Genomic DNA, 11,578 nt, shown 5'->3' with positions numbered 1-11,578 from the left:
TCGGCACTGTCTCTACCGTCATCTCCTACCGCATCGACAGTAAGCCGACAGTGCCGACACTCAGCCAGAATCGGCCCGACTATCCATGCTATCTGGGAAAGTTATTTAAAGTGGGATACACCACAATTAATACAAAGATTAATCTTAGAAGTCGTCAGGTATAGACAATCTAAAACAAGCAGTGAACTTTTTATGCGTCATTTGCCTAAAAATTGAGGAGGTAAGAAGATAACGCATTTTACAATATTATAATGTCTTTTTTAAAAGAGAAGGGAGACGATATGTTTTAAATGAAAATAAAATAATAGTAATGAGCAGCAATCGTCAACAGGTCCGTACCCGGACAAATGTTTTGATTGAGGTTACGTTTTTAAATAGCATGCCCGTGTAAAAATTGCATTTTGATCGAAATGTCCATCATAATTCGCCATGAGGCTGACCCCTGGTAATGAGTTATTTCAAAGTTATTTGTTTCATAATAGAGGTTCTACCAAAAAGGATCAGTCGCCATTTTTATAGAAATATACGATCCCGTTAGTTTAACATTTGTGTCTGTGTTCAACTCTATATAATGAAATACGGTATTTAAAATAATCTTTTTTCCCCCCATTCCCGGCACCCCGGAAGTATTTCATTGGGGGGTCATTAGGTAGCCATCGTGTTCCGGTACGAGTCTCTTGACCGATGAAACTAGGGAAAGCTGTTTTGTTTGATTAAAACAGCCTTTCTCACTCTGTTTTAAGTCAAAAGGTGAGTTGGTGAATCTTGCCGGAGATACATGTGGTGTTTTTATTTCTCTTGTCTCTGTGTGTTTGTTTATACAGTTGTGTGATTTTACTTAAGGTCAATGAACAAGCTATTTCACATTTCCGTTCTTTTTAATTTAAAGTGCTGGTTCGTGGGATACCCTTTTTTGGTTTTTAAGTGCAACATAATTTTTTTTTAATTTGGTTGAAGGCTTACTGTAGTATCAGTCGCCGTCAGTTAACATATAAAAACCCTTGCTCCGAATCTGGCTGGTATTATGATTTTACTGTTTCTCCGTATTAATGTTGAAGCGCTTACATTAGTTGTAAATAAAATATGTCTTGCCTTCTTACTTTTTGGTATGCTTAAGATTTTTGCTTTGTAGTTAAGCGGAGGGCATCACGTGTAGTATCTGCTGAGTGTCTGTAACCATCTTGTCTAAGACGTCTAACGAAATTGAAAAATATTCACCTACGTATTTATGAAGTAGGTTATAGGTTAGTTAAATTGTAGCTTTCATCTATCAAGTATGTGTTAAATTGACGTGTGTTATTACCAGCTCTTGTGTCTTCTTCATGTGCATGGTTTACTGGAGTGTATCCATATATTGGACTCGTGATCCCTGTCTTTCTGCACAGTTACAGCTGACTGAGTGTCCCTCTGCGCATGGTGCCTGATGGGCGGCTGGTCGCGAACTGCGGTGTTGGAGCTGTACAGAGCGCTGCTCCGGGCGGGACGCCACCTTCAGTACACGGACCGCAACTACTACCAGCGTGCCGTGTCCCGCGAGTTCCGCCGCTGCCAGGCCCTGTCCACGCCGCAGGACAGAGAGGAGGCACTGAAGAGGGGCCAGTTCTTCCTCAGCAGTCGCCTGGGAGGCCTGGTCTAGTGTCATTGGGAGAACCACACACCTCCTAGACCGGGCTGTTCCAGACATCCAGTGTTGGACTAGCAACAGGTGTGTGTAGCTCAATGGGTTAGAGAAGCTAGGGGGAGGACAGTGTATAGCTTAGTGGGTTAGTGAAGGTGGGGGCTGTGACCGGAATGTTATAGGCTCAGATCTGTTGGTTGGCAGAATAATCAGATCTGTTTTGGGCCCTTGAGCAAGACCCTTAACCTATATTCCTCCAAGGACACTGACCTTGTCCCCTGACTCTAAGCTTAGGCTTTGCTCAGAAGTTTGCTTTTATTTAATGGGTCCATGCTTCTCATGCTGAAACCAAATCGCAATGAACCACTAGCATCCCAGGAAAAGTGAAGGTGGTGCACAGGGGCTTCAGCTCTGTGTATTTGCTGATTTTGTGGTTCACACAATTGAAACGCTAAACTTAGATGATAATCTGCACTTTTGCGACAGTAATACTAATCATTTGCAGTGTGAATTAATGGTCTCTCCAACCACCTCATCTAGCAGACAGAATGGCTGGGGTCGGTGGCGATCAGAAGGGGAAAAAAGACGACAATGGGATTGGCGGCGCCATCGACTTTGTGCTGTCCAACGCCAAGCTGGTGCTGGGAGTCGGGGGGGCAGCTATGCTGGGCATCGCCACGCTGGCCGTCAAAAGGGTGAGTCGGAGTGGCTCGCGAGGCAGGGCAGCGCAATCGTCATGGAGGTTGGATGTTTCTTATTTTCATTTGTCCCCCCTCAAATAGATGTACGACCGAGCTATAAGTGCTCCCACCAGCCCAACCAAGATGGACCAATCAGGTAAGAGGAGCTGGGAGGAGCCAAGCTGGTTGGGGTCGTCACCGCGGTTACTGAACTCCGACATGAAGTCGACGGTCAGTCGGTCGCTGCAGACCCTGCCCACATCCTCGAGCACCTTTGAACCAGGTAAGCTAATCCGACAGCCTTTCCGCGGTACGGTGTTGGTGTGCCTTCCTCTCCTGTCTGAGGTTCATAATGCTGAGTATAAGTTGCTTTTGTCCCTGTTGGTGAAAGTGTCCATAAACTACAGTAAATGGTGAAGACGCTGAAATCTTCTAAGGGCGCTTTTCCACCGCACAAAGTACGGTACTTTCGGTACTTTCGCTTTTCCATTGACTTCCGGTCGAGTACCAGTACCGAAATCTCGAGTACCAAAAGTACCAAACCAGTTGGGGTACTTCTTTGGTACTTCGGTACTTTGGGGTGGGACTTGCAAACGTATTTGCTGTCGATTGGTTATGCAAATAGCCTGCCGCTGAAACACAAAATACAACCGCCATCTTTTGAAATACACAGCGAGAAACAAAATAAAAAGCAGTAGAAACAAAAATATAAAAAAGTAAAATGGAAGGAGGGACAAACGAGGAAACACAGGCTTTAATCGCCATATGGTCGGATGAACAGATCCAGTGGGATTTGGATGGCACGACTCGAAATAAAAAAGTTTTTGCCATTCCGAGCAGTTCAGTTCAGTTTCCCCTGTCGCGCACAGATTTGTACACGGTTTCGCTGTTGTTTTCATGTCTTTTTACGAGGTAAACAAGCCATATATTAATTTTAAAACATCACATGCCTTTTGTATGTTTTTTGTTTTTACAGATAATAAATGACATTACTTAATTCGCTGGATAGAGGTATTTCTTGATGAAAACGGTATAGTATTGCTTATAAGACTATATTATGCGTGACGATCTACTGTATTCATATGTAATAATGTACCTGAGTGATTTTCAGACATTTCACATAGGCTACCTCTTTGCTTTAATATTAGGGGAAACATTATTTCCTGATAGACAAGAGAAATATAGGGAAACTTAATTGCCCGGAACACTGTTAATACCAAGCCGCTTGGAAGAAATGGGGCACACGCGAAACACCGAACAATGCCGCTTGAAAATCAAAAAACATAATTAAATAATTTGTTTGCTTTCAAAAGACTGAATTGGCAGTAAGCTCATTCTTACTGCTTTGATCGGCTTAGCCAAAGTAAGTGTATCTACGTAAACGTAATTGATGGCAGCATGATTTGGATTTTACTGAATCTATTATACTGTGATAGAAGCTGACATAACAATAAACCGCATTTTCCAGCCTCAACTATTAGTTTTAATTTTGGGCTGTCAGTCAGGGGCGGTCACTGATGATGTCATTTGGCGCCGGTACCATTTTTTACGCCAGTGGAAAACCGACATGAAAGAAGTACCAAACTTTCGGCACTTTATGGAAGTACCGAAAGTACGGTACCTGGTGCGGTGGAAAAACGCCCATAGATGAAGCTAAAAGCTCTAGCATGCAAATATGGGCATTTTGATACATGTTTAGCAAGTCCTAATTCCGTGGTGTTGATTCTGTTGTGGCCTCTAGGAGGTGCTGTCACTAACATTTACATTTACTCGCTCTTCTTCCTCTCCAGACTACAGGCGGCGGCGGCCGGCGGGAGGCTCCGCCCCCGGGCAGGCGGCGCTGCGGCACGCCCGCATGCGGCTCTCGCTGCAGGAGCAGCTGTGGTCTTTCTACAGGCGGCACGTGGCCATCCCCAGCGAGGAGCAGGCCACCGCGCGCAGAGCTGCACTGGACATCTGCGCCGAGCTGCGTGCCTTCCTGCGTGCCAAGCTGCCCGACATGCCACTGCGGGAGATGTACCTCAGCGGCAGCCTGTACGACGACCTGCAGGTGCTTCGCGGGGGGATGCCGGGGGGGGTCGGGCACCCGGCGGGGGGATGCCAGGGGGGGTCGGGCACCCGGCGGGGGGATGCCAGGGGGGGTCGGGCACCCGGCGGGGGGATGCCGGGGGGGGTCGGGCACCCGGCGGGGGGATGCCAGGGGGGGTTTGCTTGTCTCTCTCTGTAGCCTTGCTCGTTTTAAGATCCCACATGAATGACACCCTTGTGCTTCAGGTGGTGACCGCTGACCATGCACAGCTGATGGTCCCCTTGGTCCTTGAGAAGAACCTGTGGTCTCCGGTCCCGGGGGAAGATACCATCATGAATGTGCCTGGCTTCTGGCTGGTCCGCCGGGAGAACCTGGAGTACTTCCCCCGGGGTAGCAGCTATTGGGACCGCTGTGTCGTCGGGGGCTACCTGTCCCCTAAGGCCGTGCTGGAGACGTTCGAGAAGCTGGTGGCAGGCTCCATCAACTGGCCGGCCATCGGCAGCGTGCTGGACTACGTCATCCGGCCGGTGGTGCCCACGGAGACGCTGAGCCTCGAGGTGCAGTACGAGACCGACCGTCGGCTCTATGTGGACTTCCTGCCCTTGCTGGCCATGGAGGACGGCGTCTCGCTCATCGCCAAGCCGCACCGCTGGGTCGAGCGCCACGAGAACCTGTGGCGGCAGAGCTTCCGGGCGGCGGAGACGGCCAAGCTGCGTGCCCTCGACCAGGAGGATGCCGGCTGCCGCTGCCTGTGCCTCAAGGTGGCCAAGGCCGTGTGCCGGCTGAACCCGGCCCTGTGCCGCCTCTCGTCTAGCCAGCTGACCAACGCGCTACTGCTGCTCAGCGAGGCTGACGGCGACTGGACTCAGGATGCGCTGGCCGACCGCTTCCTGGAGCTGCTGCGCGCATTAGTGGGACACCTAGAGGCTGGGAGGCTACCCTGTGCCCTCAATCCCAAGGTCAACCTCTTCTGCGAGCTGACTCCTGAGGAGGTGGACGAGTTGGGCTACACGCTCTACTGCGCTTTGTCCAGCCCCGAGGCCCTGCTGAGGACCACTTAAGATGGGGCCGCCGTGAGCCAGCAACAAGCCGACTGCCGTTTCCTGCGTACGGCCTTGTGACGGCCACCTCCCTGTGGCCTCACACCCTGACCCAACAGCGCCGTGTGGTAATGCGTCTCACTCTTCGGTTTCCTTTGCTCTCAGTCCCTTGACTCTTTTGTTAGTCTTCCGTTGGCAAGATGAAGATCCTCTCTCAGCCCCTCTGCCGAGTCGTGTGATTGGCTGCTCCGCTGGGATTACACACCCAACCAATAAAATCAAAAATATGAATGATTTTCACTTTATTCTGTTTGGATTTTCCTCCTTTATGCCTAGGATCCTTTTCTCCATCCTCCTCCTGCAACAAGGAGATAGGATGATGTTTCACTCGTGAACTAGCAGGACTTTAAGACTCAGGGCGTCGTGTTCTGAAGGCCCCCATTGCAGAGGGGAGGTCAGGAGAGTAAAGCCATGTATCCACAATCCGTCACCTGGGCCCCCTTGCAGAGCCAGGTCAGACATGCACAGAAATGACATGTCTGGGCGTGTCTCTGCCCTGCGAGTTTGCGTCTTCGATTTCCTAGGTTTCCACACGATCACCGACCCGTGTTGCAAAACAGTGGCTGTGTTTGTTTTCAGTATGTGCCGATAACAGTGTTTCCCTCTGCTGTTTGAGTCTCGCTGGGTGTCACGTTCCCGTATATCTTGACAACGCGTTGCTGATGAAGCTTGACAACTGGACAAAAGAAACCGCAAAGCTGATAGAGGTGTGAGTAGAGGTGTGAGTAGAGGTGTGAGTAGAGGTGTGAGTAGAGGGACGATCGTTTTACCTGAGGCTGGCTACGGTGTGTTTTTTTTCTTTTCTTTTTTTGTTTGAACAGAATCAGAATTTATTTTAAAACCAAATAGACCATGGAGATTTGAGTGAGAATCATCTCTTTGGTGGGGTGGGTGTTTCAGGAAGAAACAAGGTGTTTGTATGTGTGTTTGTGTGTGTGTGTGTGTGTGTGTGTGTGTGTGTGAGTGCGTGTGTGTGTGTGTGCGCGTGCATGACTCTAATGAAGGGAGATAAGGAGACGGAGGATGTTTGTGGTCAGCGGTGAGATTCTGCACTTGATTAACGGAGATTCGGCCCGGCCCGCTGTGCTGGCTGTAAGACCTTCATCATCTTCCTCTTTGCACGCTGGCCTCTTGTTTTCTGAACCTCTGTTGACCACTGTGTCTCATCCTTTCACTAAAGCAGTATGAGAGCTTTTTATTTACTTTTTATGGTGACTTTTCTGGCAAGTGATGAAATTTAATAAAGAAGTGTACAATATATCTGTAGACTCTACTATTTTTCTATTTATTGTATGGATGTAGCCAGTATGTCACTAACGCTACCATGTGGAACTGCGTCACGGGGAAATTTGCACAAACGTGGACATGTTGAGAACTTGTGTCCTATGCAGACTTTCTGCTTTTGACTCATTCTGATGTGTTTGTGGCAGAGCTCAGGCCCCTCTAGGTCACGTGACCCTCTGCATGCCTTTTATCTGAAGCCTCTTACTGAAGCCCCAATTCGTTAATGTCGGTCAGAACAGCTCTTTGGGTTGCCGATCTGTAGAGGGCGGTGGCTTCTGTTTGTCCAGCTAGGACTCTGGTAGTTTTGATGACTGCATGAGACGTGTGTTTTGGTTAAATGGTCACATCCTACTAGCTTCCAGGAAGCCCCAGAGCAGAGATAAGGGTCACATGCCAGACTTGCACCAGCCCTTAAATCTTAGCCTTGTTTTTGTCCTCTAACCTGAAAATAAAGGTGCTCTTATGCTGTAGTTTTAAATAATATGTATATATTTTTTGCCAAAAACCTGGTCAGCCCACAGATGCTTGCAGTATGGTTAAACAATAACTGTGTTTCTTCATCTGGTTTTTGGTAACTATACAACAGTCTGTTTTGTTCCATGAATGGTCTTTTGAGAGCGGACCCTAACTGTTCTTTGTTTTGCGTTTTCTGTCGATTGACGCAGAAAGTCACCTGCCCCGGTCAAATGAGAGCCCTGAGCTGTGACAATCTCAGACGTGCCTGTCATGGGACCCCTACGGCAGACAGGAGTGATTGTGTGAAACACAAACACAGGGAAGCATGGTTCTTCGTAACCTCGGCCTGCTCTGGGCCTGCAGACTTAGTTTCCATGGTTATAGGTTCCTGTCCACATCGGGCCGCCGTGTACAGGAAGTACATGTTTCAAAAGAGCCATGGATTGTGTTCTGTTTTTCTGTGATTTATTAAAGGAGATCAAGTCGGTGTCTGTCGTCTTTATTTGTCTGCCGTTCTAACAGATTATGAAACAACATTTCATCATTTTGTGAAACATTTCATTTACATGTTGAAAGCGGCTTCAACCTGAAACAGGCACTGCGGTCTTAGACCAACTGAGTCACTGCACACTGTCGCTCCTGTTAGACTAAAGTGTTTGCTTGTATAAATCTAGGCAAGAATCATCTTGGTAAAACTGCACTTCAGCAGCATCACTAAAAGCAGGGTCCCCCGCATTGGGTATTTCAGCAAAATCCACCCTTGCTATAGCTAAAATAAACACATTTCCTGAAATAAAGGATGTTAATTGGTCTCACCATATGCAGTGTTGCATCTTGCCGTGACAATGCAAGGTGTTAAAACCATGTTAAGTTCATAGTAGTTTTGCTCTGTGCTAAGAAATGAGGCCTGAATGTTTGTGCATTTTGGTCGCTCCTTCCTTGCTTCTTGTTCTGCCCCACACAGTCCCCCCTTAGCGTCCCGGCTTCGCCGGAGCGAAGCCCACTCGGTCGGCGTCCCTGTCGAACACGCTGTAGTACCGACCGATGAAGACGTCTCCCAAGATCCAGAGGGGCCCGGCTGGGGGGGGCACATCCAGCGCCATGAATCCGGACAGACAGATTTTCTGGCCCATTTGGGACTCCTGCATGGGAGGGGGGGGGGGGGTGTGTGGTGACATAAGTACATCAGATTTACTCCCATGCAGCGGGGGTCAGTATATTGCACACCACGTACGGACCTGACCCAAGCCAGCGACGGGGGGAAAACTGGTACCTTCATGATGTAATCCTCTCCCGTCAGATTGAACTGCTTCCCCCCCAGAGCAAAGGAAATAACTGGAAGCGATGGGATCATCTTGCAATTAATGAAATACTGAAAAAGAGAGAGAGATTCATGCACTGTAAAGCTATAACTGTGCAACGGCTGATCACTGCTAAAGAGCAGCACTGTGATGGCTGATCACTGCTAAAGAGCAGCACTGCAGGCTGTGCAGCATCTGATCATTACCTCGCCCATCAGCAGAGGAAAGGCCCCGATGGCCTTCTGCAGGGCCTGCACTTCCTGGGCGGGGCCGGTGATGAGGGACGTGCCCGTGTCGACGATCGCCTGACAGCCACCCTTGCACAATGTCAGCTGGTTGCCCACAAGGACGCTGCGGGGGAAATGAATTGGAGAAGCCGTCTGAGGAAGCGGTGAGAGGTGTGAAATTGTGAGGGACGAGGTGGCACTGGCCCTTTCAGTGCCGTTGGCCTGTTTCTGAAGAACTCGAACCCACCCCCCCTAGCCCTGTCTAAGCGGGAAGCCAAGCTTGAATCTCACCTGTCCATTTTGATCTGCCAGTAGGCTTTGCGGGTCACGTTCAGGTAGTGCAGCTCCCCCTGGTGGTACTGCTTGTCAATGCCGCCAAGCATTAACTCGCCGCCCACAGGTGCAGCAGGGTCTCTGGGAAAGACATCAGCGTGTTGGGGAGGCGAACATTTATATAAACAATGCACCATATAAAAGTCTGCTTCCTTCACGGTACTGCGAACAGTAATGAGGTAATTAATGGTATAATGAGACAATAAGAATACGTCTGTTAAAATGTGCCAAGCAAAGCCGACAGCACAATGGCATCAGGTTAAGGATCATTCCCATCTCCCCAAACCTGCAGGGGAGGGTCTGCACCTACACACCTGTTGAGGTAGAAGGAGAAGACGTTTTGGGGCAGTAGTTTGGCCGCTATGGCCAAATCAAAGACCGGAGTGACCTGAGCGACGGAGATGGAAGGGTAGCCCATGCCTAGCACGCCATCGAAGTGTGCCAGGGCAAACACAATGCCTGGCTGGTTAACCGCCTCCCCAAACTGCTGTCTGGGAATGACCAAACCGGCCACCTGAGGAAAGGCAAAGTCACAGACAGACAGGTCAGTCCAACCAACCAGCAAACAGACCACCTGAGGAAAGGCACGATCACAGATAGACAGGTCAGTCCAACCAACCAGCAAACCAACCAACTGAGGAAAGGCACAATCACAGACAGACAGGTCAGTCCAACAAACCAGCAAACCGACCAACTGAGGAAAGGCACGATCACAGACAGACAGGTCAGTCACACAAACCAGCAAACCGACCACCTGAGGAAAGGCACGATCACAGACAGACAGGTCAGTCCAACCAACCAGCAAACCGACAACCTGAGGAAAGGCACGATCACAGACAGACAGGTCAGTCACACAAACCAGCAAACCGACCACCTGAGGAAAGGCACGATCACAGACAGACAGGTCAGTCCAACCAACCAGCAAACCGACCACCTGAGGAAAGGCACGATCACAGACAGACAGGTCAGTCCATCAAACCACCAAACCCACAGAGAACAAGCTTTTTATAAGAACCCAGATGACTCACGCACCGAGACCAGATCCTGGCTGAGAAACCCGGACAGGCTGCCGCTGCCATACTGGATAGCGAATTTGGTTCCGTTCTTCACGTAGGTGCTAGACTTCTTGGAATCGTATCGTTGATGGAGCCCTATGAGAGCAGGAGGCTCGATTCTGTGCATGTCGAGAGGCTACACGCCACCAGTGACGATAATCAACACCATGTAGACATTATTCAAAGGAGGTGCCTTTTTGTGGCTTGTCGTCCTAATGATATGATTGCTCTGAGGGCAATTGGACCCTGCAAAGGGTGTTATCAAATATTGAATTTCTCCTTAAAAAATGAAGTGTTTTCTTAGGGCAATAGTTATCAGGGAAGATATGGATTCATAGCTACAATTCCTGCTCATTTGCGCAAGATGCTTCACCTAAAGTAATTCAGCGCACTAATCAGATGTAAAATCAAATGTCAAACAGAGTGAAGCTGACAGTATAGGAGCAAAAGTAAAGACTCTATAGGAGGCGCTGACTTACAGCAGGCGAAGTCCCAGAAGGAGCAACTGGCGGAGGGAACCCACAGATTGGAGGATCCGGTGTCAAACAGCACAGAGAAGTTCTGCTGCGGAGAGCCGATACTGATCACCCCAAAATATTGAGCCTGATGAGAGAGGAGGGCCGGAGGTAAACTCATTCTGGAGAGTAAGAGCTCCTTGGGTTAGCGCAGCAGGACTCCAACGCTTTCCCGACTTGCCAGTATATTCATTTAGTAAATGCATAACAGACTATGAGGATCCGACACGGCCCGGACTCACGTCCATGAAGTTGGTGAGTCGCTCTACAGGCACTTGCTGGTCGGCCGCGACGCGGTGCCCTGCGCGCTCCTCCGCCCGGGAGCGCAGCTGCTCCAGCGTCATGCCGCTGTCGCAGAGCCGGCGGCGCAGCGAGCGCATCCTGTGCAGAGGAACCCTGCCGGACGACTGGCCGTTAACACACGATCATCACGGAGACCGCTGCTTTATACTCATATAGGCTACATATGTGTGTGAATGTCTCAGTTACCGCTTTTATTCCGTTTCTCAACACAAACACGTCCAATCCGCGTAGTGATCGCGTCTTTAACAGGCAAATTATTATACTGTTAATTATTGTCACACAAGGCTACGGATGCGGATGTCTATTCGGACTTGGCATCATGCATAATGCAAACCATGCGCTTCTTACTTAGAAGAGTTAACACCGATATGAATCCACCAAATATTATTAAATGTACAAAATAATTATTTTACTTATTATAAACCACACTGTACAACATGCAACCTACATAAATTAAATTATAGAGATTGTAAATACTTTTATATTTAATAAAAATAAAAGTTTATCAATGTATTCGTCTGGTACGGTACCTGATGAGAGCATCGCTCTGATGGACAAACATTAATGTGAGGAATGCAAGAAAGTGAAACCGGTTCCTTGTCATCTTCGGGACGTCGCGGTGCCTCGGCTGCTAGGCGCGCACCTTTCACTCCTCAGCCCTGTTAACAAGCCCCTTA

At 48.9% G+C, this 11,578-nt stretch overlaps 3 protein-coding genes across 3 annotated transcripts; 2 read left to right on the top strand and 1 right to left on the bottom strand.

Moving 5' to 3' along the window:
* Positions 1–98: 98 nt before the first annotated feature.
* LOC140581629 (mitochondrial ribosome and complex I assembly factor AltMIEF1-like) lies at positions 99–1,636 on the top strand. Its single transcript, XM_072704935.1, has 3 exons — positions 99–220; positions 628–750; positions 1,386–1,636. The coding sequence occupies exon 3, from the start codon at positions 1,424–1,426 to the stop codon at positions 1,634–1,636; it is 213 nt and encodes a 70-aa protein (XP_072561036.1). The 5' UTR covers positions 99–220; positions 628–750; positions 1,386–1,423.
* Positions 1,637–2,166: 530 nt separating this feature from the next.
* On the top strand, positions 2,167–7,654 carry mief1 (mitochondrial elongation factor 1). Its single transcript, XM_072704932.1, has 4 exons — positions 2,167–2,313; positions 2,401–2,581; positions 4,089–4,348; positions 4,573–7,654. Exons 1-4 carry the CDS (start codon positions 2,167–2,169, stop codon positions 5,386–5,388), a joined length of 1,404 nt encoding a protein of 467 aa, XP_072561033.1. The 3' UTR covers positions 5,389–7,654.
* On the bottom strand, positions 7,651–11,565 carry LOC111835976 (cathepsin D-like). The gene is made up of 9 exons (XM_023796828.2): positions 11,432–11,565; positions 10,841–10,994; positions 10,563–10,686; positions 10,061–10,179; positions 9,343–9,542; positions 8,987–9,109; positions 8,675–8,819; positions 8,441–8,539; positions 7,651–8,309 (listed from the first exon to the last, which is right to left on the bottom strand). Exons 1-9 carry the CDS (start codon positions 11,503–11,505, stop codon positions 8,139–8,141), a joined length of 1,209 nt encoding a protein of 402 aa, XP_023652596.1. The 5' UTR covers positions 11,506–11,565; the 3' UTR covers positions 7,651–8,138.
* Positions 11,566–11,578: the final 13 nt, after the last annotated feature.

The sequence above is a fragment of the Paramormyrops kingsleyae genome, chromosome 22 (assembly GCF_048594095.1).
Source record: "Paramormyrops kingsleyae isolate MSU_618 chromosome 22, PKINGS_0.4, whole genome shotgun sequence".
In the NCBI taxonomy this organism is placed as follows: domain Eukaryota; kingdom Metazoa; phylum Chordata; class Actinopteri; order Osteoglossiformes; family Mormyridae; genus Paramormyrops; species Paramormyrops kingsleyae.
The sequence above is the reverse complement of the archived record's forward strand: the minus strand, read 5'-3'. Positions and strand labels throughout refer to the sequence as shown.